This window comes from Diceros bicornis, chromosome 18 (genome assembly GCF_020826845.1).
Source record: "Diceros bicornis minor isolate mBicDic1 chromosome 18, mDicBic1.mat.cur, whole genome shotgun sequence".
Taxonomy (NCBI): domain Eukaryota; kingdom Metazoa; phylum Chordata; class Mammalia; order Perissodactyla; family Rhinocerotidae; genus Diceros; species Diceros bicornis.
Window position 1 is genome coordinate 21,941,946 of NC_080757.1, and position 24,744 is coordinate 21,966,689.

At 48.2% G+C, this 24,744-nt stretch overlaps 1 protein-coding gene across 2 annotated transcripts in view; it reads right to left on the reverse strand.

The window, feature by feature from the left end:
• ASIC2 (acid sensing ion channel subunit 2) overlaps positions 1-24,744 on the reverse strand; it is a 991,167-nt gene that overhangs the window by 52,204 nt on the left and 914,219 nt on the right. For both annotated transcript variants that reach the window (XM_058560359.1, XM_058560357.1), the window contains exon 3: positions 11,082-11,209. In XM_058560359.1, coding sequence (XP_058416342.1) covers positions 11,082-11,209 — 128 coding nt within the window. The remainder of the gene's footprint in view (positions 1-11,081; positions 11,210-24,744) is intronic.

Consider the following 24,744-nt stretch of genomic DNA (forward strand, 5'->3'; position numbering starts at 1 on the left):
TGTGCTAGTCGCCTAGGAGCCCTTGCCTTCAAAGGGCATACTCTCACTGGACGGAGCAAGACGTGCAAATAACATGCGTTATTAGGTAAATTTATATTAACAGCCAGCTGACTGTTTTAAATACTCAAAACAAGAGAGATTTCAGTAGGTGAGAGACCAGAAATACTCGGGGACAGAGCAGTCTAACAGATTAGCACTAAGACTTACCGGCCCACAGCGAATGGTTACTGCGGCTGGCCAGTCTGTTCGTCACAACACAAACAAATGCAGGGACTTCTCTGTCCCTGGGCAACAGCTGTTTTCAAGCATGAAGAAGGAGGGGAGAAATAGGAAAGAGATGTCTTCCTGGTTCTCCTTCCCCTGCCCTGGCCAACGGAGTGTGACTATTGGCAGGACTGTGCATATTCATTCATTCATTCATTCATTATGGTTGATATTTCTAAAAGATTGGTTTGTGATTATCTAACCTTCCCGTTGGCAAAAAAAAAAAAATAAAAAAAGATGAAACAGCTTTCAGCACGCGTATGGAGGTGTCCTCTACAGATTTCTTTTTGTCCCTTATTAAAAAAAACCATCAGAAACCAAGGCCACACTGTTCAGAGTTCAGATAGCAAGCTGCTCATGAATCAAAAGATAACGTGGTACTGGGAACCAACCAAAGAATGTTCTGATTTATTAACTTGTCTCCTGAGTAAGATAAAGTAGGTGAGTCAATAGACATTAGGCCGCCTTTCCTCTGCCTGGGTCCGAGGAGGAAATAAGCCATTGAGAGATAAGCAACTGGCTTCTGATGTCAGAGCCAGGGCAGGGAGGGTCCAGGAGAAACTAGTTCTGCCCTGATGGATGCTAGTGCGGGTAGGCGCCACAAGGGGTCTAGACTTTGGACCAGACTGGGGTTGCCATGTCAGCTAGTACTATTTCTGGCTTATCCCTTTTTTCCAGGCACTCAGTAAAGAGACTTTTTTCTTTTTTTAGTTCCTAGTGCTAAAGACTGTTTAATTCAGTTACATCATTTCTGAAGGCTAAGCAGAGCTTAAACGGACTGTAAATTATTGAAGTTAGCCCTCAGAGATCATTCTACAGCATTCCATTCATCCACTCTTCCATCTAAGAATTATAAGACCTAATATTTTCCCTTGAGTAGTTTATAGTATACTGGGGGCATATTACACAGACACATAGAGCTCTTAATCTGTGACTGATCGTTTGACTATCTGCTTCTCCTGCTAGACTGCAAGCTCTGTGAAGGACCAGGTTCCCTGTTGTATTCCTCATGCTGACACAGTCTCCGGCACATAGTAGATGTTCAATAAATGAATGAGTCAGCAGGAAATGATCAAGATCAAGGAGTGGGGCAGGAAGGCTCAAGCCTGTGTGTGGCTCAGAGGGGGGACTGCTGGAGAGCGGTGGGATATGAGCATTGGGATAGGTGGTAGCTAGAGCCAGGAGGTGGAATGTGGACTTTATTCTCTGGGTTGGGAAAGACATTAATAGGTATCAAGCAAGAGAGTGACATGATAAAGTAGGCTCTTTCTTTCTCTTTCATGCATTCATTTACTCATTCATTCCATTCAATACAACTTATCAAGCATCTTCTATATGTAAGGCACCCTATAAAATGCTGAAATATCAAGAACAGAAATAAGATAGAATTGTGTCCTCAAGAGCTCACAATCTGGTCAGGGAGAGAGATAAGTAAACAGATGATTAAAATGTGTAAATTTTATGCTAGAGATTCACACAAAATACTCCAGGATGGCCTTCTGGAGGAGGTAACATTTGAGCTGAATCTCGAAGGACACATACGAATTAGGTAAAGAAAGGGTGGGAGGGTGTTGCTGGCAAAGAGGGAGAGGAGAGAGCACGTGATGCTCGGGAATAGCTGCACACTGTTTATATAGCTGCTGCTCTGTGTGGGAGGCTGGGAGAGTAGAGAGAGAGGCTGCAGAAAAGGCAGAGAGGGGCCAGAGCAGAAAGCGCCGTGAGGAGACTCCTGGACTTCATCCTGTGGGTAATGAGCGAGGGAGAGGCTCAGATTTGTATTTTAGGAAGATCATGTTGAGGCAGAGAATGGATCATTCTACAACAGAGAGGGGCAAGATGGGCAGCAGGGAGACCAGTGAGGCAGCTATTGTTCTCATCCAGGTGAGGAATCATGAAGGACTGAATTAAAGTAGTGTTTGGGGTGGGGGGTAATAATAGCTAGCATTTACTGAGCACTTACTGTATGCCAAGGACTGTTCTACACGCATGCATTCACTCACTCCGCCATCCTGCTACCCTCTGAGATAGGAACCATTATTATTCCCATTTTATGGATAAGGAGAATGAGGCACAAGGTCACCATCTACGGAACATGTATTTGTACTCAGGCCATTTACAGGTTTGGGGGATCTAGAGAGAGCAGCAATTTTGGGGTGTAGGAGTGGGGACGGGGGAAGAGGATGTGTTCAGTTTAGACTGTTGACTTGAGATTCTCATGGGACTTCTAGGGGAGGCGTTTGGTGGCACCTGGATGGCTGGGTCTGGAGCTCAGGAAAGAGACCTGGGCTGAGGGTAGCAATCTGAAAGTCATGGTAAAGGGCGAGCTCATTCAAGGAGACCGCAGACGGAGAGAGGCCAAAACAGCATCCTGGAGTGCCCATCATCTAAGGAGTGAGCAGAGGAAGAATTGTTAATGAAGGGGACTCAGGAGGAGTGGGCAGAGGGATGAGAAGAAAACCAGACCAGAGTGGAGAAGACTGTCTCAGGGGGAGTGTAGTCAACAGTCCACGTGCTGCTGAGGTACCAGGTGGGATAAGACTGAGGAGTGAAGAGTGTCCACATCAACAAAGGTTGGGTTTAGCCACAAATATTTCATGGGGGACCTTGAAGAAAAGTTTCAGTGGGGTGCCAGAGGTGGGCTGGGAAGTGAAAAGGAGGTGAGGAGGTAGAGACAAGCAAGTCTAGAGAACTCTTTGGAGACACTTTGTTAGGAAGGAAAGGAAAGGGAGAGGCTGCAAGGCAGAAGGGGAGGCAGGACAGAGTGACTTTATCTCCTTCTAAGACTTGAGTATATTTTATGTGGACTCATCTTGGGGTTCCCCCACCAGAGCTGAGCACACTGGTTCATCCTAGCCAATCAACTGTTCTTCTCCTCCCTCCTCCACCCTCTGCCATCACCTCCACCTTGACAAAAACAAGCTCTCACTGTGTAGGAAAAAACGGTGAAAACCTGACTGTTGGTGAAACCAGTGGGGATCTGAAGATATTTCTATTTTAGAGGCTGAGTGACAATAAGGGATGAAGTAGCTAAGCTAGTAGATGCTTAATTGGTTCTTATTTTCATCTATTTATGGGAAACAACGCACCCTGTTGATCCTGGAGGGAATAGCTACACAGTAGGCAGGCTATCCTGCCTTCCGGCACCTCCCTGGTGCTTTCTGGAGCAGAACTGGATGCCACCATATTTATATGGCTCCAGCTTTGGCAGTTTGGAAGTTGCTGAAGGCATGTGTAACAAGTTCTCTCTTCTGCCTTGAAAAAAACAACTGGGCAAGCCTCCATTTCTAATGGGGCCCATGAAGCAGATATTAAGAACCATGGATCTGGCTGTCAGATTGACAAATGAGTATTCTCTTTTGAAAGGCACTTAGGAAGTTGTGTTTAGAAGCTTGAGAGGAGTTGTCAAAAGCAGGCAAGGGGGTACTACCCTGCCCAAGAGCTGGGCCTTTGTATTTAGGATAGGGTGGGGGCTACTGTTTCTTATTGTGAGCCAAGGTGGGATTCCCTCCAAATGTTGGCAATGTGGCCAACCTACGCCAAAGGCAGAAGCTTAGGCTTCTGTAAGAGCCAACTGGGCCCACACATCCTGCCAATGACCTAACTGGCGCCGACAGGACCCAAGCGTTTATGTTTGTCTTTTTTACAGCCAAAACCAGGCTAGTGGGCAGCTGCTTGAGGCAGGGTGTGGTGTGATGATGAGCATTCTCCTGGTGCTTTGGAAACAGCCCAGGTGAGTGAGGAACCAACACGGAGTCCAGGTTGTGGAATTGGAAGCCTTCTCATTCCCAGTGGTTCCAAACTGGTAGTGGAAGGGGTTCTTTGTGAGATGGCATACCTTTGGGCAGGGATTGCCAACCCTGGTTCCCCAAGGTGTTTCTGAGCACCTCAAATATAAACCCAGGACCTTGTTTTCCAGAGAATTTCCTGAACAATGTGGCTGGTAGTCAACCAACCACCCAGGATCTCCAAGTTCATTCTCAGGCCTACCAAGAAGTACTGGCAAGGTGGTTGAATAAATATTTGATGAATACACGGATAAACATTTAGAAAACAAGAATTGACCCCAGGCTCTTTGAGGACGAGGTGGGAGATGATGAAAGTCTTCTGATACCAAATCATGACTAGGAGTCCCAGCAGGACTAGCAATCACCTAAATGAGGGGCAAAGGGTCTGACTGGTGATGTCAACACGGAAGACAGTTTGTCTGTGCCCTTCCCACTTGAACACCCCAGCTTTGCACTTGCACATATATTCACTCCCTCATTTAATTCTCCCCATATTGCAGAGTTCTATCCTGGCCCTCTCATCTGTTCCATCCGCTCTCACGTACACAGGTGGATTCCAGATCTATATCTCCAGCCTTGACCCCTTTCATGAGGTTTTGGTTTGATTAGAGTCTCTAAGTTTGCAGTCAGAAATGACACAGATGTCATCATCTATCACAGGCTGGCTTAACAGCCTCAGGGAGAAAGAGGGCCCTCAGGGGATTTTAATGGGAGTTTTTGGCAGGGGTGGGGGGAAGCGGGGAGAGCATTAGAGTGGAGCATTTGAATGATATTTGAGCACAGAGCAGATTTGAGCATTAGAGTGCATTCATTCTTTCAACAATGCACATTTCCTGAGCTCATTTATAAGCAAGACACTGGGGATATGGAATCTGAAAGACTCAGTCCTTGCTCTCAGGGGGCTCCCGGTCTGTGGTGAGACAACGGCTGGTGGAGGCTAAGGAAGGCAGTTCTTAAGAGGCAGGTGTAAGGAGCAGTGATGCACAGGGGAGGTAAGTCCTACAAGGAGAGTTCTGTATCTCTTAGGAGTGTGACAACATTGCCAAAAACCCCACTTCCTTCTGTGGGTGCTCCACGGCTGGGACCAGGTCTTGCTCATCTTCATTTTCCCAGCACAGCAGATGCTCAGTGAATATTTGCTGAGGGAATAAATGAATGTACAAAGTGTTGCATGGAGCAACCAGCTGCTCCGTGGGGAGAGGCAGGATGGGAGGGGGAAAGTCTTCTTAGAGACCACGATCTTTGAGCAGAATTTGGAAATAGGAATAGGCCTTTGCCGGGTAGATAAGACAAGGAAGGGATTTCAGGCAGAGGGAACAGTGGGTGCAAATGCACGGAGGCAGGCATCGAAGAGTATGGAGTATTTGGCAGATGGTTCTCCAACACCAGAATGTAGGGTGCATGTTAGTCACCCACAGGCAGATGACGAGGTGGGAGAGGGGGCAGGGGCCAGCTGATCAGGGCCTCGGAAGCCATTCTAAGGGGTTGGGTTTTTGCGAATTACAAGAAGCCCGAGAATGTAAGGGTCTTAGGTAGGGTAGTGATGTAACCACTGTGTGTGGGCTGAGGAAGGGGCACTACAGAGGAGCATGCCTAGAGCTTCTCTTGTAAAGTTTTAGGGCTGCTATTTACCCCAGCTCCTGCTTCTCACCAGCAGGCACCCAGGTCCTGCCTCCCAGACCTGGGGAGGGGGGTCTATCTCAAACATCCTTGTCACAGTTTACCTTAACAGCACTCCCACCAGCTGGCACGAAGCAGGGAGTCAGCAGCTGGCAGAGCAGGGAACGAGTGCAAAACTGCTGTCAGCCCAACTTCCAGGTGACACCTGTGTGCTTGAGTGACACAGGCAGGGCCCCTCAGGCTGTTAATGCTGGATGCCCTTTGAAGTCATCGAATCCAGCCCTCCCATTCTATGGATGGGAAATGTGAGACCCAGGGAGGGAAGCAAGCTGCCCAAAGTCCCACGGCACAGTTAGGACAGGAATCCAGGCCCCTGGGCTCCCAGGGCTGGTTTTGTCTTTGCAGATGGATCTGGCTTCAGAGCTGAGCCCTGCTACTCCCCTAGCTATGCGACCTTAAGCAAGTTACTTAACTGGCAGTTTTGTCATCTGGAATGTGGAGATAACAATACTCCCCTCGCATGGTTGTCGTGGGGGATTAAATGAAATAATGCACGTCAAGTGTCCCTGCAGCTTAATGCCTGGCAGTTAGCTAGTAGTCACTGTGACCTTTCTACCCTCTCAGGGGTTCTGTTTCTTCTCCCAGTGTGTTACCCCATTTCCTGTCTCTGGTGGTGGTGGTCCTGGGGTCACGCAGCGGTTCCTACAGCAGCTGGGCTAGCCAGGGGGTCATTTCTCAGGTTGTCCAGGAAGGCGGGAGCACACCTTGGCTTAACTGGGTTTAGAGAAAAGACTGATTAAAAAAAGCAATCTTTGCTCTGGGTTACAGCCCAATGGTGTGTTCTTTTGGATACAAAATAAAATGAAAAACATATTGATAGACATGTGTGTAGTTTGGCATGAGTGGGATGATTTTGACCATGCCAAAGGACTTTCCCATTTACAAAGGGATTCATGGCTGGATTCCTTTAAGTCGCCAGTTCCTCTTGGGGCTCTCACTCAGGAGTCAACTTCCCTAGCATGATCCTCACCAACTTTCCAGGAAAGGGCCCTCTGCTCCCCACAGTCTTGTCACCCCTGGCCTTCCTGCAAGATTCCTTTGAACTTTGAGCTGAAGCAGCAGAATCCTGGAATGGGAACAGTGCAGCCACTCTAGACTCTAAGACATGCCATGAGTTTGTGTGCCACCAAAAAAGAAAAAGCACTGCCAGTTGTAGTTGTGAGACGCCATTGCTTGGGAAACAAATCTCGATTTCAGAAATGTTAACGTGTGAAAAAAATATGCATCTTTAGAATCAATGAATCACAGTGTCTGAGGACCAGGGTCGGCTGGATGGGTTAGTACTAACGGCAGAGTGAGAATGTAGAAATAGGGGCCAATCCCCAAATTATACTTGGCTTAATATTATTTAATTATTACATTTTCTTTGTGAAAGAAACCGCTAAGACGTAGGCTCTATGAGGACTGACGCTGGGTCTGTTTTGTTCACCACTGTAGCCTCATCACTTAGCTCATAGTAGGTGTTCAACAAATATTTGCTGAATGGATAAAAATAAAACAAAGCCACGTTATAAAACATGTTGCAAACCCAGAAAAGAAAATGAATCATTCATAATTCCCCCACTGTGGGTTTCTTGGCTTATTTCCTTCGAGTCTTATTTCCTATGAATATGCTCTTTTATATACATGTAAACATAATGTATTATTAGATTTAGCTCCAGGACGTGTTTTTGTATTTCTCTGTTAATATAAACGAAATGATGAAATGAGATGATGCAGAACTGCTTTTAGGACTGTAAAATGTTTAACCAAATATTTTATTATTAGTTATAATAATCATAGCAATACTGATATGAATGAGGCTGATTTTCTGAGAATATACTTCAAAGCAGACAACGAAGTTGCCCTCTGAAGCTGGGAATATGTTCTGTTCCTGCTCACCATGGGGCGTCCCTCTGCTTCATATTCGGAAGATAAAGAGATTTAAGGGCTCTTAGAAGTCACCAGCTCCAACTTCCCACCCAGCCCAGAAATTTCCTCAGTGTCACTAAAGGAGGGTAAGCAGGGATGGGGGAGGAATAAGCACCTCTTTCAGGCCGGTGACAAATAGCAGCCTACAAAGAACTTCCTTCTTTCCAACCTTCGCTAGTGGTGAAATGAAGCTACACTGTGGGTTTCAAAGAATGCTGTTCACTTCCTCTGCAGGCAAATAGCAATGTGGACACCAGAGGGATGGCAACACAAGTAGGTCATTCCTGATAGGTGTGGCAGTTACGTTCAACAAACCACAAAGTCAGATTTGCCTTGGACAACCAGTCAAAAATTCACCTTTAGATGTGAATGCAAACTGGTACAGTCACTATGGAAAACAGTATGGAGATGTCTTGAAAAATTAAAAATAGGGGCCTGCCCCGTGGCTTAGCCATTAAGTGTGTGCGTTCTGCTACTGGCGGCCCGGGTTTGGATCCCAGGCGCGCACCGATGCACCGCTTCTCCAGCCATGCTGAGGCTGCGTCCCACATACAGCAACTAGAAGGATGTGCAACTATGACATACAACTATTTACTGGGGCTTTGGGGAGAAAAAAAGCAGGAGGATTGGCAATAGATGTTAGCTCAGAGCTGGTCTTCCTCAGCAAAAAGAGGAGGATTAGCACAGATGTTAGCTCAGGGTTGATCTTCCCCCCACACACAAAAAAATTAAAAATAGAAATACCGTATGATCCAGCTATTCCACTACTGGGTATTTATCTAAAGAATATGAAATCAATAATTCAAAAAGATTTATGCACCCCTATGTTCATCGTGGCATTATTCACGATAGCCAAGAGGTGGAAGCAACCCAAGTGCCCATCAACACATGAATGGATAAAGATGTGATATATATATATATATAATGGAATACTACACAGCCATAAAAAGACAAAATTGTGCCATTTCTGACAACATGGATGGACCTTGAGGGTATTATGCTAAGTGAAATAAGCCGGACAGAGAAAAACAAATACTGTATGATTTCACTCATATGTGGAAGATAAACAAAGAAACACATGGATAAGGAGAACAGATTGGTGATTACCAGAGAGGAAGCAGGTAGGGGGAGGGTGAAAGGGGGTAGAGGGGCACATGTGTATGGTGACAGATAAAAACTAGACTACTGGTGGTGAGCACAATGCAGTCTATACAGGAGCTGAAATATAATAATGTACCCCTGAAATTTACACAATGTTATAAGCCAAAAAGACCTCAAGAAAATAATTAAAAACAAAAAAAAATTCACCTTTAGATAGTCAAAGAATTCATGTACAACCTTATTAGTCTAACCCGTGCCTGGATCTTTGAAGGGAGGAGGGTTTACTCATGTAACACGCAGAAGGGAGGACTGACACAGTGTCTCTCCTTGACCAAACTCTAGCTAGGCCCCTCTGAGCCCTCTTCTCAACTAGGCCTCGACCTTGGCCTGTGAACTTGAACAAACACTAACATAGTTTCTAACAGCTCAAAGCTGCATCCCTAGGATGACCCTTGCCCCCTTGAAGTCCCTGCCTGAGAAAACGCAAGGTTGCCAGAAGAATGTACTGTTTGTTCCTGCCAACATCTGAAGATAGGGTCTCTGACTCCCTGTCTTTGTGGGCGGGCGGGAGCCTAACTTCCATAAGTGCCAGTCAGCAAACTCAGATGGGTTTCACAGGGACCAACCCCTCCTTCTTGCTTTTTGTAATTTTTCACTTCCTTGACTCTGCTCAAGCCCCCTCTGTTTCCCCTCCTTCATTTTTTTCTTTAAAACACCCAGTCACCTCTGTACAAATTGAAGTTGAGTTCAGTTCATGCTGAATCCTCTACCCTATTGCGATAGTACATCACTAATTTAAATCTGTCCTTGCCGCTTTAACCAGCGTCCGGCTTTGTTTATCTCTGACAGCACTCAAGGGCTGGCTATTACACCGTGGCTAATAGCTCGGGCTCCGGGCTCACCCAGACCGCCCGTCTCTCTGCACACCGTCGCCTGTTAGTCTGCGTTCTCACTCTTCCTGACTCAAATCCTCAGCCCTGAACCTGGCTCCCTGTCGTCTGCTTTGTGCCTTCCTTCTTTGTCCTTAAAGATGAGGTCTTCTGGTTGCACCACTCACTTCCCACTTTGCACACCTTTGCACACTCCGATTCTGCTCACACCGTCTCCTCGGTCCCTGGGGCCTGTAGAGGCTGGGGCCAACCTCCCAGCCTCCTCTGCCCCTGCCTCCAAGGCCCCATCCCACCGCTACATGCTGCAGAGGAGGCTGACCTCGGCTTTTAGCCACTGCCCGGGCATTAGGTACAGGGCCCAGTTCGTGAGGGCCACACCGTCAACACTTTCCCAGAGATTCAAAATATAGCTCGCTTACAGATTTAAAACCAGTTTCTAGTACAGAATATTGCTTTATGAAATGGCTAAACAGCTGTGACCAGTACTAGATAAAAGATGACATTTGAGCCAAATTTTTAAAAAAAACTTGTAAGTTCCATGCATATGAGCTTGTATGCATGAGCTTTCTGACTGTTCTCCACTGTTCTCCTGATTCTCCCCTTCTCGCACCCGAGAGCCCAGAGCCGGCGCCTCCTGCAACTCACTGACCTCGCTCTTTGCCCCGGGCCTCTCAGGGCAAACTGTTTTGGATGATCTGGTTTAGGACTCCCTCAGAGTCAGTTTCTCTAGCTGGGAGAACCAGGGGATAAGAGAAAGAAAGTGTTCCTGTGTCCCTCCACAGTCCTGCTTTGAGACTTTCTCCCTACTGAGAATTTGCAAAGGTCTCCCTTCTGAGATGTGAGACCCACATCAGACGTGAGGCTGGGCCAGTCCTCACTCCACTGACGTGCAGAGTTGACGCAGCAGCCCTGGCTGGCTGGGAGGGCCCCTTCCCTGGTGCTAAACCAGAGACAGGATGCAGGAACGCATGCAAGAGGCCTCCCTCCACTTGAGCTCTATTACTATTATTAATGAGAGTGATGCCTCATTCCTATTCCCTTCTGCAGGCCACTTTGCATTGTATTCACACAAGTGATGAAACGTCAAACCATGGTTAGCAGTTTCCCTTAGCATCCACTGTCCCCCTAACCCCCCTCCAAAGATATTTCCCCCCCAGAATGTTCTGGAAAAAAACCTCCAACCAATTCAATGAAAAAGAAAATAAGCTGGGTTTCCCTCACACCCAATTTTAGGAACGAACAGGTGGTACAGGAGAATGCGGTTACAGAGGTTAGCTGACACCTTTCTCCAATTTCAGGGTGAGCCCCTTTACTGAGACCAGCTCTGCTCCAGCCTTTTGGGTGGATTCAGAGCCTTCCAGGAGTGGGAATGCCATTTCTCCTCCTTACACCTCTGCAGGTGTCTGGGATGGGCCTAGGACCACCGATCCAGGGAGCCCAGGGAACTTACCCTCTGCTCCTGTGTGGCCACGAAAGTCTGGAACCCTGGAGCCACCCCAAAGCCCAGCTCTTGGATGAAAGGCGGCTCAGACTGACTGTGGATCTGAACTTTCACTCCTGCTTCAAACGTCGTTTCCTCTGAAAGAACAAAGATGGACAGAGGCATGGGTCAGCCACAACAGGTGCTCATGGAGTCCTGGGACTGAAAAGCTCAAAGGGACACTAAAAAGGCCATGTGGTGGGCAGAATAAGGGCCCCCGAACTGTCCACATCCTCATCCCTGGAAACTGTGAATACGTTACCTTATGTGGCAAAAAGGACACTGCAGATGTGATTAAATTAGGGATCTTGAGATGGGGAGATTATCCTTGGTTATCCAGGTGACCCAGTGCAATCACAACAGTCCTTATAAGAGGGAGGCAGGAGGGTCAGAGTCAGAGAGAGAACGGAAAAATGGTGCTGGCTTTGAAGATGGAGGAAGGCGCCACAAGCCAAGGGATGCAGGCATCTTCCGGAAACTGGAAAAGGCAAGGGAACGGATTTTCCCCTACAGCCTCCAGAAGGAATGCAGCCCAGCTAACACCTAGATTTTAGCCCACTGAAACCCATTTTGGACTTCTGGCCTTCAGAACTGTACCATAGTAAATTTGTGTTGTTTGAAGCCACTAAGATTGTGGTAATCTGTTACAACAGCAACCAGAAAATAATTCAGGTCAGTTAGGCCAATTCCTTGCTTCAGTCTCCAAAACTGCAGAATGGGAGTATGAAGAGAGTCAAGCACCTTTATTTTATTTACTAACTTCTCTAGTGGGCCATGAGCTGAAGGCGAGAAGATCAGAAGCAGGAAAACATGATGATACAGCAGTAGAAATAAAAATACAGAGCTTGCCTGTGTGCCAGGGTGCCCGCCCCTTGGAGCTGCAGGAGATGATCAATTAGAAGAGAAGCTTCTGCCTTTTTTTTTTTCTTTGGCAGGAGAAATGGCCCTTGGCAGTGGGAGGTGGCAGGAGTGGCAGAAGGTGGTGGGATGGCAGAACCTGGCTCATCCTATATGTTGGTGTTCAAAATTGGTGGAGAAAGCACCTATGGGATCTATCAGCCTTTACTGGGTCTCTTTCTCTGTCTTACTCTTTCCAAATAGCCTGCAGAATGAGCTTTCCAAAATGCAAACCTGCATAACTCTCTCTCGTGCTTATAAAGAGCCCAGTCTCCTTAACCTGTCCCTCTTCCAGCCTTGCCCTCGGCAGCCCTCTCCTTCGTGGTACTATGTGGTCCAACCCTCCAGGGCTGCTCAGATTGGTTGTTACTGGTCCCTGCTCTGCACGGATGCACACGCAGCTCCTTCTGCCTGGAATGTCTTTCTACCTTGTCCACCTGACCATCTCCCTACTCATCACTGAAGATTCAGCCCCAGCCCCACCCAAAGTGACTCCTTCTCTTGCTCAGTTAGTTGTATTCTTCACATATGGCTGATAAATCCTCTGCCACACTGTGTAATAATCCTTTCTCTGACTGTCTTTTCCACCAGGCTGGAGCATCCTGAGGCCAAGTTCTGGGCTTTTTCTCTGGATCTCAAAGGTCCTACAGGGCCAGGCACAAAACAGGAACTCAGGGAACCCCTGTTGAATGAACGAGTGAGAGATTTGTGACTGAAACCTCACTCACCTATTATCGGGCAAGGCCAATCTAGAGTCTAAATCAAGGAGTGTTCCAAAAGCAGAGAATGGGGAGAGGATGGGTAAATGCAGGAATGAGGGAAGACGGCGCGCGGGGAGAAATGGAAGTCAGAGGTCAGAGAGGGAGGGATGTGTCAGCACTGAGGCCATAGCTAGGGGAGAGTCTGAGGACACACACTAAAGCTGGCACAGAAGAGAAAGGCGAGGAAGGAAGGGCTGGGGCCAAGCACGGGCGGGAATGGGCAGGACCCACGGACTGCCTGGGGCTAGTGACCGAGGAGGGGAAGGGGGTCCGAGCTAGATGAGAATTCCAAGGTCGGGGGTACATGGAAAGAAAGGTTTAGTCGGCAGACAGGGCTCAGAGGGAAGGACGGGCAGGGCTTTCATAGTCTAGATGAGCTGTAGTCAGTGGCTGACACAGGGTTTAGGCAAAAGAGAGCCTCGGCCGGGAATCCTTTCATCCTGTATCTTCGTGGAGGGAGAGAGAATCCCGGGCAATCCACGAACACATCCCCCTTCCCTCCAGCAGTCACCTGTTCTGCGATCTCTCTACCCAGATCACTCTGTCCAAACTCCTGCCCATACGTCCCTGTGTGCCTGTGGTTTTGTGTCCCTCTCTCCCGTAGACAGTGAATGCCTCCAGAGGAAAGTGCTCCTTACTCATTCCAGAGCCTATCACCTGGGGCCTGACGGGAAGAGGAGTGGGGAGCAGTCAGTGTTAAGTGGCTGTGTTTCCTGAGGCCTGCCTAAGGGAGGGGCTGAGGAGAGGCCAAGGAGCCGGAAGAACAGGCTCAAACAGGGAGATGCTGAACGTGGAGTGATGGTGATGTTGGGATTACAGAGACGCCCGTGTCTGAATGAACTGAAAGCATGTTCAGTGAGCTACGGTGGGCAGAGCGGGAGAGATGCCAAAACTTGTTTTCCAGAGCTGGATGAGGCTGTGTACCTGCTATATAGCTGAGCTTAAGAAACCTTAGAGCCAGTAAGACAAGCTCAAAGGAGGGGTCCTGTGGCTTACGGGGAAAAACGAAAAAATGAAGCCTTTCTGCAGAAATGCTGCGAGTAACGGGTGAAGCAGAGAGGCCAGGTGAGCCTGTGGCAGGGAGAGCTGCCCAAGGCTGATTCGACTGGTTTCGGATCTTACACAATCTTGTGTAAGATGAGTGGAAGATGAGAGGATTTGGAAGGGGAGATTATTCCAGAAGCAGCAGGAACTGGGGAGAGTAAAATCCTAAAGTAGCCTCATATCTTTACAAACATCCAGCGACTGGATGGGCACTAGCAGAAGAGGGTGATGGATAACAATTTCTGCTCTTTTTAGAACAAGCACTGTCCAGTGGAACTTTCTGCCAAGATGGAATGTTCCATAACCTGTGCTGTCCAACATGGTAGCCACTGGCCACATGAAGTGTGACTACTGCAACTGAGGAACTGAAATTTTAATTAGTTAACTACTTAATCCCCCCTGGCTTTATTGACGTATAATTGACAAGTAAAATTGTAAGGCATTTAAAGCATACAACGCAATGGTTTGATATATGTATACATCGTGAAAGGATTTCCCCCATAGAGTTAATTAATACATCCATCATCTCACATATTTACCTTTTTGCTTGCTTTATTTATTTTTAATTTAATTTAAATTTAATCAATTAACTTCAATTTAAATAGCCACTTGTGGCTAGTGACCACCTTACTGGGCAGTGCGGTTGTAGAATGTCGGCTGTGAGCAGAGCCTGGCTCTATCAGAGCGGCGGCGAGCACGAGGACTCCACCGCCCTGCTTTCCTAAGCAGGTGCCCCGTGGGTCTCTCGTCTGGAGGCCGTGTGTGACTGGGAAGGCTGGGAAGGGTTCTGAGCGGCAGGACTGTGCATCTTCACGGTCAGCCCAGGACTGTGGTCCCATGTTCTCTCCGGCCCTGCTGTTCCCAAGCCACCACTTATGCTCACATCTCCAGAGAGTCTGTTTCTTTTCCTTTTTCCCAGGCTTCCCTCTGGGGATTATTCTCCAGTTTGATAGTGAACCACAGCCCCCTGCAGTCTCTGCCCCACACCCACCCTCAGTCTCCCACGTTTCCTGACGTGGACACTATCAGTTCAACTATGAAGACCCAATTTAAGAGCTGAAGTTATCAAACACAGACCATTAGAGCCAAGGCTCAGACTATGGACTTCAGAGGGTCTCAAACTAGAATGCACACTGAACCACCCAGGGAGCTGTGGGTGACGATTCCAGGGACCCACTCCTAGAAATTCTGATTTGGTCATGCCAGGGTGGAGCCCAGGAATCTGCATTTCCAGGCATTCAGATATAGTTTATCTGAGGTCAACCACATTGGGCCAGCAGCTATCTAGTCCAGAAAGGTGAAGTAACTTGCCCAAGGTCACACAGCAAGTCAAGAGCAGTGCAGGGGCTAGAGCCAGGTCTCCCGACTTCCAATTCAGCACTCTTTCTACCCTACTAGGGATGTGATTTATTTCATGTGAGCAGACACCCTGCTCCACAGCTCCGGGGTTCTGAATGGGGGTTGGAGCAAGTGAATATCTTTTTCATTGTCATATCCCCTAAAGCCCCTAGCATGGTGCCTGAGACAGAGCAGAGCTTAATAATTGTTTGTTGAATGAAGCAAATGAGTGAGGAAGTGTCCTCTGCTGAGTCTGTTCCCTGCCCTTGGGCCAGCTGTGAGTCTGCCTAGGGTCTGGCTAGACACCCGGAAACACCAGCACCACATGCTGCCCCCCAACTAGCTTCCTCCCATGTTGCAGGACTCAGGAGGTCTCATCCACTGAGACGCAGGTGGGCTGCACTCAAAACAACAGCAACAGCAGCAACAATAACAATAACAATAACTGGGACTACCCATACAATTTTCGGGTCTCAGTGCAAAAGGAAAATGTGGGGCTTCATTAAAAACTATTAAGAATTTCAAGGGGCCAGCCCAGTGGCGTAGTGGTTAGGTTTGTGCGCTCCACTTCGGCGGCCCAGGGTTCACAGGTTCGGGTCCCGGGCGTGGACCTACACACTGCTCATCAAGCCATGCTCTGGCTACATTCCACATACAAAATAGAGGAGGATTGGCATGGATGTTGGCTCAGTGACAATCTTCCTCAAGCAAAAAGAGGAAGATTGGCAACAGATGTTAGCTCAGGGCCAGACTTCCTCACCAAGAAAAAACACAAAAAAACAAAAAAACTATTAAGACTTTCAAGACAGCAACAGTAGAACATTAAACCACGTGGCCCTTCTGAGTACGGGGGTCTGTGTGACTGCACAGGTTGCACATCTGGGAAGCCAGTCCTGACCATTACCCAGATTGGTGCTGGACAGAACTGTTCACATCCTCATTTTCCTCTCACCACCAAATGATTCAACATTTGGCCCCTAGTGCAATGAATGATTTGTTTACACAGCATGAACACCAAGATTCAAAGCCCCAGAGAGAGAGAGAGAGAGGGAGAGAGCAGAGAGAGGGAAGTTACTACATACACAGCATTAGGAGCCCTTGTTAATTGGGACCAAACTGAAACCCAGACAGCTTAACAAGAAAGATAATGTTGAATTAGGAGGACAGTGGTAAAGTGTGTTCAACCAGCAGAATCCGGAATTTCCCAGCACTTTCCAGGAGCACGGCCACGCAGCACAAGGTGAGGTCTACCTGTGGAGTGTTTTCTGTGCGTGCAAAAGGATTTGGGAGCTCCATGGGAGGAGACGGGAGCAATGGCAGAATGCATAATGGGGCAGGGAAAGTACATCGCAATAAAAGAAGCTTAAGTCTTTAATCTTTGCAAATTACAGGAAACACGCCAAGGAAATAAACACTGGGGAGAAGTAGCAAGGCAAGCTTCTTTGAAAAGCCGGAGGAATTTTCTAGGCTAAGGCAGGGATGTGCCGATACAAAGCAATCTCGTGTTGGACAAAACTGACTATCAGAGCGGCTAGAAGAGCTAGCTGGAGAGGAGAGAGTGGGAGGGAGGCCAGCCATATGGGGGGCAGTCTCAGGTGCAGGACAACCTCTGCCAATCCTTCCACTCTGCCCTCTGCCCTGGGAGCTACACTCACATAGACTGTACAGATGGGCTCCCTTGCCCTCTGGCTTCTGGTTGGGTTCAGCCAATGGTGCACCCAGGTGGGAAACTGAAGGGGAGAGGGATATTCAGTCTCTCGGCTCTACTTGCTGGGTCACTGCGGGTTAGCTGCATGTCACCTTGGAAAGCCATGGCTCTAGGTTGGGGGGCTAAGGGGAGCTCTCCGTATTGCTCTTTCTCTGGGTTCTGATATTAGCTCTTTTCTACCTTCCCTAGGTGTGGTAAGGGCTCTCCCTGCTACCAGGCCCAGGGCTCTGCACCATCCCATATGCCTTCCCTAAGCCTCGCCCACGTCTTTGTAAATACTCCTTCATCAATCTTTCCTTGTGTTACCCAGTCCATGGGTTCTCTTGATTTCCTGCCTGGATCCTGATTCGTAGAGCCCCCAGAGGGCACCTACCACCACCTCTGAGGGACAGCAGGAGGCCCCTCTGCAGCACCATTCACTGAAGGACAGCCATCATGTCTAAGTGCTCTTAGGGTTGGAGACCTCCGCACCTGCAGGGGCAGCCCATGGTTTTCAAAGTTCTTCCTTACATTGAGTTGAAAACTGCCCGCTTATAGATTGTTCCCCCTGCTCCTAGTTCCAATCCTTCAAAGATCTGAAGATGCCTACTGTGACCACCAGAGTCTTCTTATTCTGTGCTAACCTTCCCCAGGAGAACTGAGCCCAGTGAGTCTTCGCTTCTGAAACCTCACTAGCAGAGGTGCACTCAGGGAGGAGCTTGGCCTGGCCAGGCTTCTGTGGGGAGGGGCTCAGTACCCCCTCCCCATCTCCCCCAGGAGAGTCAATGGCCCTGCATGGCGTATGGAGTTCCTGGGGGCTCACCTCCCACACCGGGTGGGGCCAAGGTGGGCTGGGCCTGCACCCAGAGACAGAGTGTCCCTTTCCCAAAGGAGTGAGCAGGGCATTCTGAGAGAGGTGGAGAGCCAGGCCCTTCTACCTGGTGGGTCAGAACCAGAGGGAGCCTAGGACAGTTGGTTAAATACCTGGGGCTCTGGGGTCAGGCAGGGCAAAGTCAAGTCCAACTCAGTGATCTTTGGCAAGTTATTTAATCTCTTGGAGCCTCATTTTTCAGCAAAATCTGCAGACTGGGTTTGACCATAATAATGGAATCTTCTTCATGGGGCTGTTGACATTGCACAGAAAGCCCTTAGCACAGGGTCTAGTGATTAAGAATAGCTCACTAATTTGTAGTGCTAATATTATCATCATCATTAATTCAGTTTCCGGCTTTCTACAAAATCCAACTGCATCAGTGCTGTTTCACAGTCCTCTTTCCTCATGCTACCCCTGCACCTAGACTGGCCCTTCCTCTCCTCTTCCATCTGGTCGACACCTACCCAGCTTCACTGTCACCACCTCCTGGAAGGCTTCCCTCCATCGGGTGCCCCAACAACCGAAACTTGCCATTTCCACACCTGGTTGTAACTCTCTCTCTCCCCACAAAGACCGAGTGACCCCTTGGGGACAGGGTCAATGTTTTATTTGCGTTTATATGCATAATGCCTGCACGCAGTAGGTGCTCAGTAAATGCTTGTTGAAGTAAACAAAATAGCATAGCTGACCTCTGAGACCTACAGAATCTCACTCCCTTGTTTTACAGATGAGACACAGAGAAGCTGAGAGGGGGGCACATTTCTCTGGGTCTCACAGCGAGTTTGTGGCCAAGCTGGGTCCACACGAGGGCTGCTGAGCCAGCTCAGGACCCTCTGCCACAGTCTCAAGGAGGCAGGTGGCGAGTAACACAGTAGTGGGCGGCTGAGTAGGGACTAAGGCCAGAGCTCATGGGGGCTGGGCAGGGGCAGCAAAGGCTGCCTGTGACACCCCTGAAGGGACTCAGCTGGCATTACAGTCTTGTGTGACCGCTCTCTTCCTGGTCTCTGCTGCCCATGAAATCACAGTGACTTACCACTGGGGACATGTTTATGGAGACAAGACTCATCCTTTGGGCCTCACTCTTTCCCATGATCGGGAAGAAGGGCCTGGAGTTCAGGTCTCTGTTTCAGCCAGGCAGAGGAGGGGCTGGGCCCATCAATCAGCTGGGCCACTCCCCATGCCCCTGGGGCTTCTCTGGCTGCCGCTGCTGACCAGATGCTGTGGCATGGCCCTGCGATTCCCTGGGGACTGAAAATATGTGTGTGTGTGTGTGTGTGTGCGCGCGCCAGAGAGAGACAGATAGAGACAGAGACAGAGACAGGGAGAGGGACAAGGTGAGAGAGAGAAAGAAACTATCTGAAATGCTCTTATTCCCTCTTATTTCCTGAAATGCTGCTTTGGAGTTCACAGAAACAAAGAAAGAATTGACCTTCCTGAGGGCAGACACGGAGCTGGGTGCTTCACCCCTTTCCACCTTTGTCCCCTCCTTCACTGGACAGTGATGTCCTGAATGCCTACTGTGGACATGCGCCCTGGGTCGAGGACCAGGGCTCTAGCAGCAGGCCAAGCAGAGCCTCTGTGCTCACGGAGCTCACGCTCTGGTAGAGGGACAGACAGCAAACAGGGACACACGCGGCATCAGGCCAGCGGCGGTGAGTGCGGGGAGGTTAGGGCAGCGGGGAAGAGGATAGCACAACAGGACCGGGCAGGGCAGGGTGACTCTCTTAGCTGGGCAGCAGGGCAGAGCTTTTCAGAGTGATGGCATTTGTGTAGTGACCTGAATAAAGTGAGGAAGTGGGTCACAGGATGACCTGAGAAAAGCGTTCCAGGCAGAGGGAACAGCAGGTGCAAAAGCCCTGGAACAGCAGGGATGCGGTCAGAGGTCAGATGCTCCCTTCATTACTTCTCACAGTCAGCCCTCGATGTGGGCTTATCATTAGCACCCTTATTTTACAGATGAGTAAACCAAGGCTCAGAGAGTTCAGCTAGCTCTAGCCACAGCAAGCACACCCAGCATCAAACCCTGTCCTCCAGTCTCCAAGGCCCTGCTTTTGGCCCTCCCAACCTGTGGCCTCGCTCAAATACTCTGTGCCTTTCTAGTGTCGCTGTCACATTCTCCATTGGGTAGGGGTCCTTTGAGAACCTGCAGGCCAGGACCCTGAGTCACTCATCTTTGAATCTCCCACAGGACACGGCAAACGACAATACCGGCACGTGTATCGGCTTTGGGGTTTTCACAGACTTCATCTTACGGGATCCTCCCAGCCGTCCTGAGACAGGTGTCAATATCCCCATTTTATTATATTTTATTTTTTTACGTTATATCCATTTTACAGATCAAGAAATCAAACCTCAGAGAAAGTAAAGGACAGGCCCAGTATTGATGATTCATGGCTGCGTGGAATTTTGGACCTAGGAGAGCCCTTGACACTTTAATTCAACTAAATTTTCATTCTTCAGATGAGAAAACTCTGTGGATGAGACCCCCCAGAGAAGAGAGTGGCCAACGTTTACACGGCAAGTGGCAGCCTGACAGATCCCAGGAAGCAGGTCCCTTACTCCTCAACTCCCTCCGCCCTTTGTCAGTCGGCTAGAAGAGGCAACGGTCCCAGATGACAAGCCAATAAGTTTCCAAGCTGGGCAGGGATGGAGAGGAAGAATCATTTAATTTACACTGAGAACCTGTGTTCTCTCATCTCAGAGTCCAGGGGAGGCTCACTGAGCATGTGACAGTGATAATGAGATGGACCAAGGTCCCAGCCCTAGCCCTTGAGAGCCCTGGTGGAAAGGGCCTGCCAAATGCTGTTTGGGTGATCAACTAGAGGCGCCATCTTGGTCCCTCATGCTCTCCTGGCATGCACAGAGAAATCCATGTCACAAATCCAACAAGGCCCGAGGCGTGGTCCTGGGAAGAGGAGCAGGGAAGCCTATCAAGAAAAGCATGGGCTCTGAAATCACAGAGACATGAGTTTGACTCCCAGCCCCACCACTTAATAGCTGTGTGACCTCAGACAAGTTATATTGCCTCTCTGAGCCTTAGTTTCCTCTTTGTTAAAACGAAGTGGGGCTAATCTCTCAGGTTACTTTTAACTCTAAAATTCTATGAGCTGAGGATCATGCACGAGTCTCCTAACCTCACTGCATCTCATTTTAATTTCCTGAAAAATAGATTCTTTTTTAAATAGACGTGGCTGCTCAGCACTCACATCAAGTCAGAAGAGGCTGATGTTTCTAAAGATAGCACAAAGAATCCATGAATTGCTGCCTGGCTGAAACCGGACGATGCACATTTTGTCCCTCCTCTCTGCCCTTCCCCTGTCTGACAGGCCCACTTGAGCAGCGCGCCTAGGAGAGAAAATCCGAACCCAGCACAGAGACGGGCACGCTCCTGCTTGGTTGTGCACAGATGACATTCTGAGGCTAGGTGAGCTTCTGCAGGAAGAAAAATCAGCATTGTGTTCCCATGCTGCATGGGCTGCCGTTACGTCTGTCGGGGCGGCAGCGTGAGGTGGCAGAGTGTTCTCCCCAACAGCTTGTGACCCACGAGGTGTTGTCAGGTGGCCATAAAAGTTTGCAAAAGAGTGGAAACCCCGGCCCCCTCCTGCAGACCTCAAAAAACACAAGCATTTTAAAGGCCCTAAAACATGCTATAGCAAAAACATGTCACCATTTGTTGAACTGAGTCTTACCCAAAGCAGCCTTTTTTGCCTTCTTTCTTTTTCTTTTTTCATTTTTAAGGAACACTAGCTCTTGGTGGAAAGAACCAAGGGCCAATCAGAAGATGTGGATTCAAGTCCTAGTTCATGAGATCGTGGGAAAGTCACTCAGCATCTCAGAGACTTGCTTACCACATCTGTTAAATGGGTCGATCTGTTAAATGAATAGAACCGCCATGTCTACGTCACAAGAGTGTATGAGGATCAGAGGATCTATGCAGGCGAAGCACGTTATATAAGAGTGAGGTGCCCACGTTGGGAAAGAAGATAGTCAATGTTAGGTCTTTGTTATACAACAGAGAAGAATGGCTACACTTAACACACTTCTGTTAAACAGAATATTTACAAAACATACGTTAGTGAAGGCACGGTGTGTGGGGTTGGGTCTAGTCTCATTACAAAAAGATTTATTCCAAAGATTCTTTAAGTAATGAGTGCAGGCTCAGAGATTGTAAATTACTTGCTAAGAAGGCTGATGAGTCTGGGTGGGAGACCCGTGTGCAGGAGACAGCACTCCTGAAAAGCCATCAGGAAGTGCCATGTCTGCGAAATTATAGGGGAAGTTGGTGGGTGATTAAGATTCTATTTATAAAGATTCTGTTTACACGTGTTGGTGGTGGAAGTTAGGTACGACCACATTGCTGAACAGATCACGTATATAGATTGTGATGTGATTAAAGAATTCAAAATCGTTCAAAGCATGACTGAATTCATAGTAACTTTTTGTTACTGAATAATTTCTCAATCGAATGTAAAATCATGATAGCATTCATGTGGGGGTGATGTCTGAGAAATACATGGATGTTAACAAGGCATCCTCATACTCCCAAAGGGTGGGAAACAGTGGTCTAGATCAGAGAATGGGAGTCACTGGGGATCCTGTTACGGTGCAGATTTGGGGTGGGCCTGAGATTCTGCATTTCTGACAAGCTCCCGGGGGACGCTGACGCTGCTGGTCGGAGGACCACACTTTGGGTGGCAGGACTCCCAGGAGGACATCTATGTGCTAGTAGAACATGCCAGGCCAGTGAGGATGTGGCCTCTCCTGTCTCTCCAACCCCAGGACTCATCCTTAGATCCAGCTCCCCCAGGCTGGATCTAAGGGCTCCTCCAGGACACCCCGGGCTGTTCTTGGCTTTTGCTCTTGGTTCCCCTCCCCCTGCTTGGCATCTCACCTCCCCATGACCCACATCCTCTCTAATGCCCACACACTGCCCAGCCACCTGGCAAACAGGCCTGAGACTAGGGCCAAAGGTCATCTCTCTGAAGTCTCCCTGGAGATACCCTTTCCCTCCCTTCCAGAATGAATTATTCCCTTCTGTATGCTCCATCTATCCTCTATCTGTTATAGTACACGATGACATTTAATTGTTTACATGTCCCCTGACCAGACTGCAAATGCCCGGCACTCCTTAGGCACTTTATGAGAACTGTTGGATCAATGAATTTCTGTCTACTACATAAAAGGAGCCCTCAAGATATTCCCTAGATTGTGGACTCTTTGAAAGCCTGGACTGGGCCTTTCATCTGCATCCCTGAGTGCCTGGCACATAGTAGGTGCTCTTGGTGATTTATTGACTAGGAGGACAGGAGCTCTGAGGGTGGGTCTGTTTCATCCACTTCCTAGATGTTCCCTTGGACCATTGCCTGCATGGCTGGGAGTTTTAACTAGAGCACATGTCATTTTCCACACAGCACTTAGCATGTGCATTAGGCAGGTCTTCTCAGAAAGACAAAAGTCAGGCTGCTTCTAGTTGCTTAGTGGATGCCTGCCTCCAATGGTGCTTCTGATTTCTGGCATCACTTCTCCAGATTCCTTGGCACCTGTGGAGACCCCCCTTCCTGCACAAAGGCCCCCTCTGAGTGAGCTCAGGATCCCAGCCGGCTGCTGCCCGCCCCTGTGCTTCGGACTCTCAGGATTCAGGCGAGAGCCTGCGCCTCTCCTTCTGTGGAGGTCCTCAGTCCCGGGCACCATGACAAGAGTTTTTCTTGGGAGCAGAGATGTTGGAGAAACCATGGCAACCATCCTCATCCATTATTGCTATGTCCCATTTGTGATGGGGGCCGGGAAAAGTGCTCCTCTTGATAGCTGCTCAGGCCTTCAGCAACGTGGAAAATTTATGATTATTTTTAATTTAATTTAATTTTTATCAAAGCAATATATGTACATAAGTTAAACATCAAATGGTACTGTAAGGCTTCTAATGAAAAATAGCAGTTGCCTGCTGCCCCTCTCCCCCTCCCCTGAGTCCCATTCCTCAGGGGCAACTACTTTCAACTGTTTCAGCTGTTTCTTCCAGTACTTACTTTCATATTTTCATGAACATCAACTGCTTGACACTTATTTCTTGGTTTTTCAAAGTTTTAGATATTATTTACTGAATTCCTACCATGGGAGATGGGGATGTGGGCTTCTTATGTGAAGTGTCCCGCCGTATTTGCTTGCCTTTTGTTCTTCTATATGGTTATATGATATTTGGGTTAAATCAGTATCCAGCTTTTACATAATTATAACTATGTAAATATTGCCCACACCCCCAGCCTTGTAGTATATAATGTTTTTGATCTCTTGCTTATGAAACTATTTTGTTGTTGTGGGTTCGTTTCGCTTGCCAGGTACCTATCACAGAAATGGCAAAAAAAAAAAAAAAAAAAAAAGTCAAACTCATAGAAACAGAGATTAGAAAAGTGGTTGCCAGGGGCTGGGGTTGGGGGAAATGGGGAGAGTTGGTAAAAGGGTACAAACATTCAGCTATAAGATGAATAAGGTCTGAGGATCTAATGTATAACATGGTGACTATAGTTGATAACACTGTATTATATAATTGATGTTTGCTAGGAGAGTGGAACTTAAATGTTCTCACCAAATAATATATATATATATAATATATATAATAATCTATATTATATATATTACATAGAGAAAAGAAATGGCTGACTCCACGGCAGGGCTGTAAAGCGCATCTCAGTCCTGTCAGCCAGATCCCGAGGTTCATCCCTCCGGATTCTCCATCTTTCTGCTCCAGTTTGAACTGACTGCTCTCTAGGACTCACTCTCAGCTGTTGTCCTGTTCTTCCCTTCATCCTCACTCTGGGAATTCTCTGTAGGCCAGATCCCCTGTTTCTGGAATTTTATGCGATCTTCTTTCTTGGTTTACTCTGGCATCCTCCAGTAGCTTCCTGAAAAAGTCTGCCTGGGAAATACACTTTTTGAATCCAAATTCTGCCCTCACTCTTCGTTTGTAGCTTGCCGGGTGTAGAATTCTATCTTAGGAAAGAAAGATCCCCCCTGCCCCGCCCAGGAATTTGAAGGCCC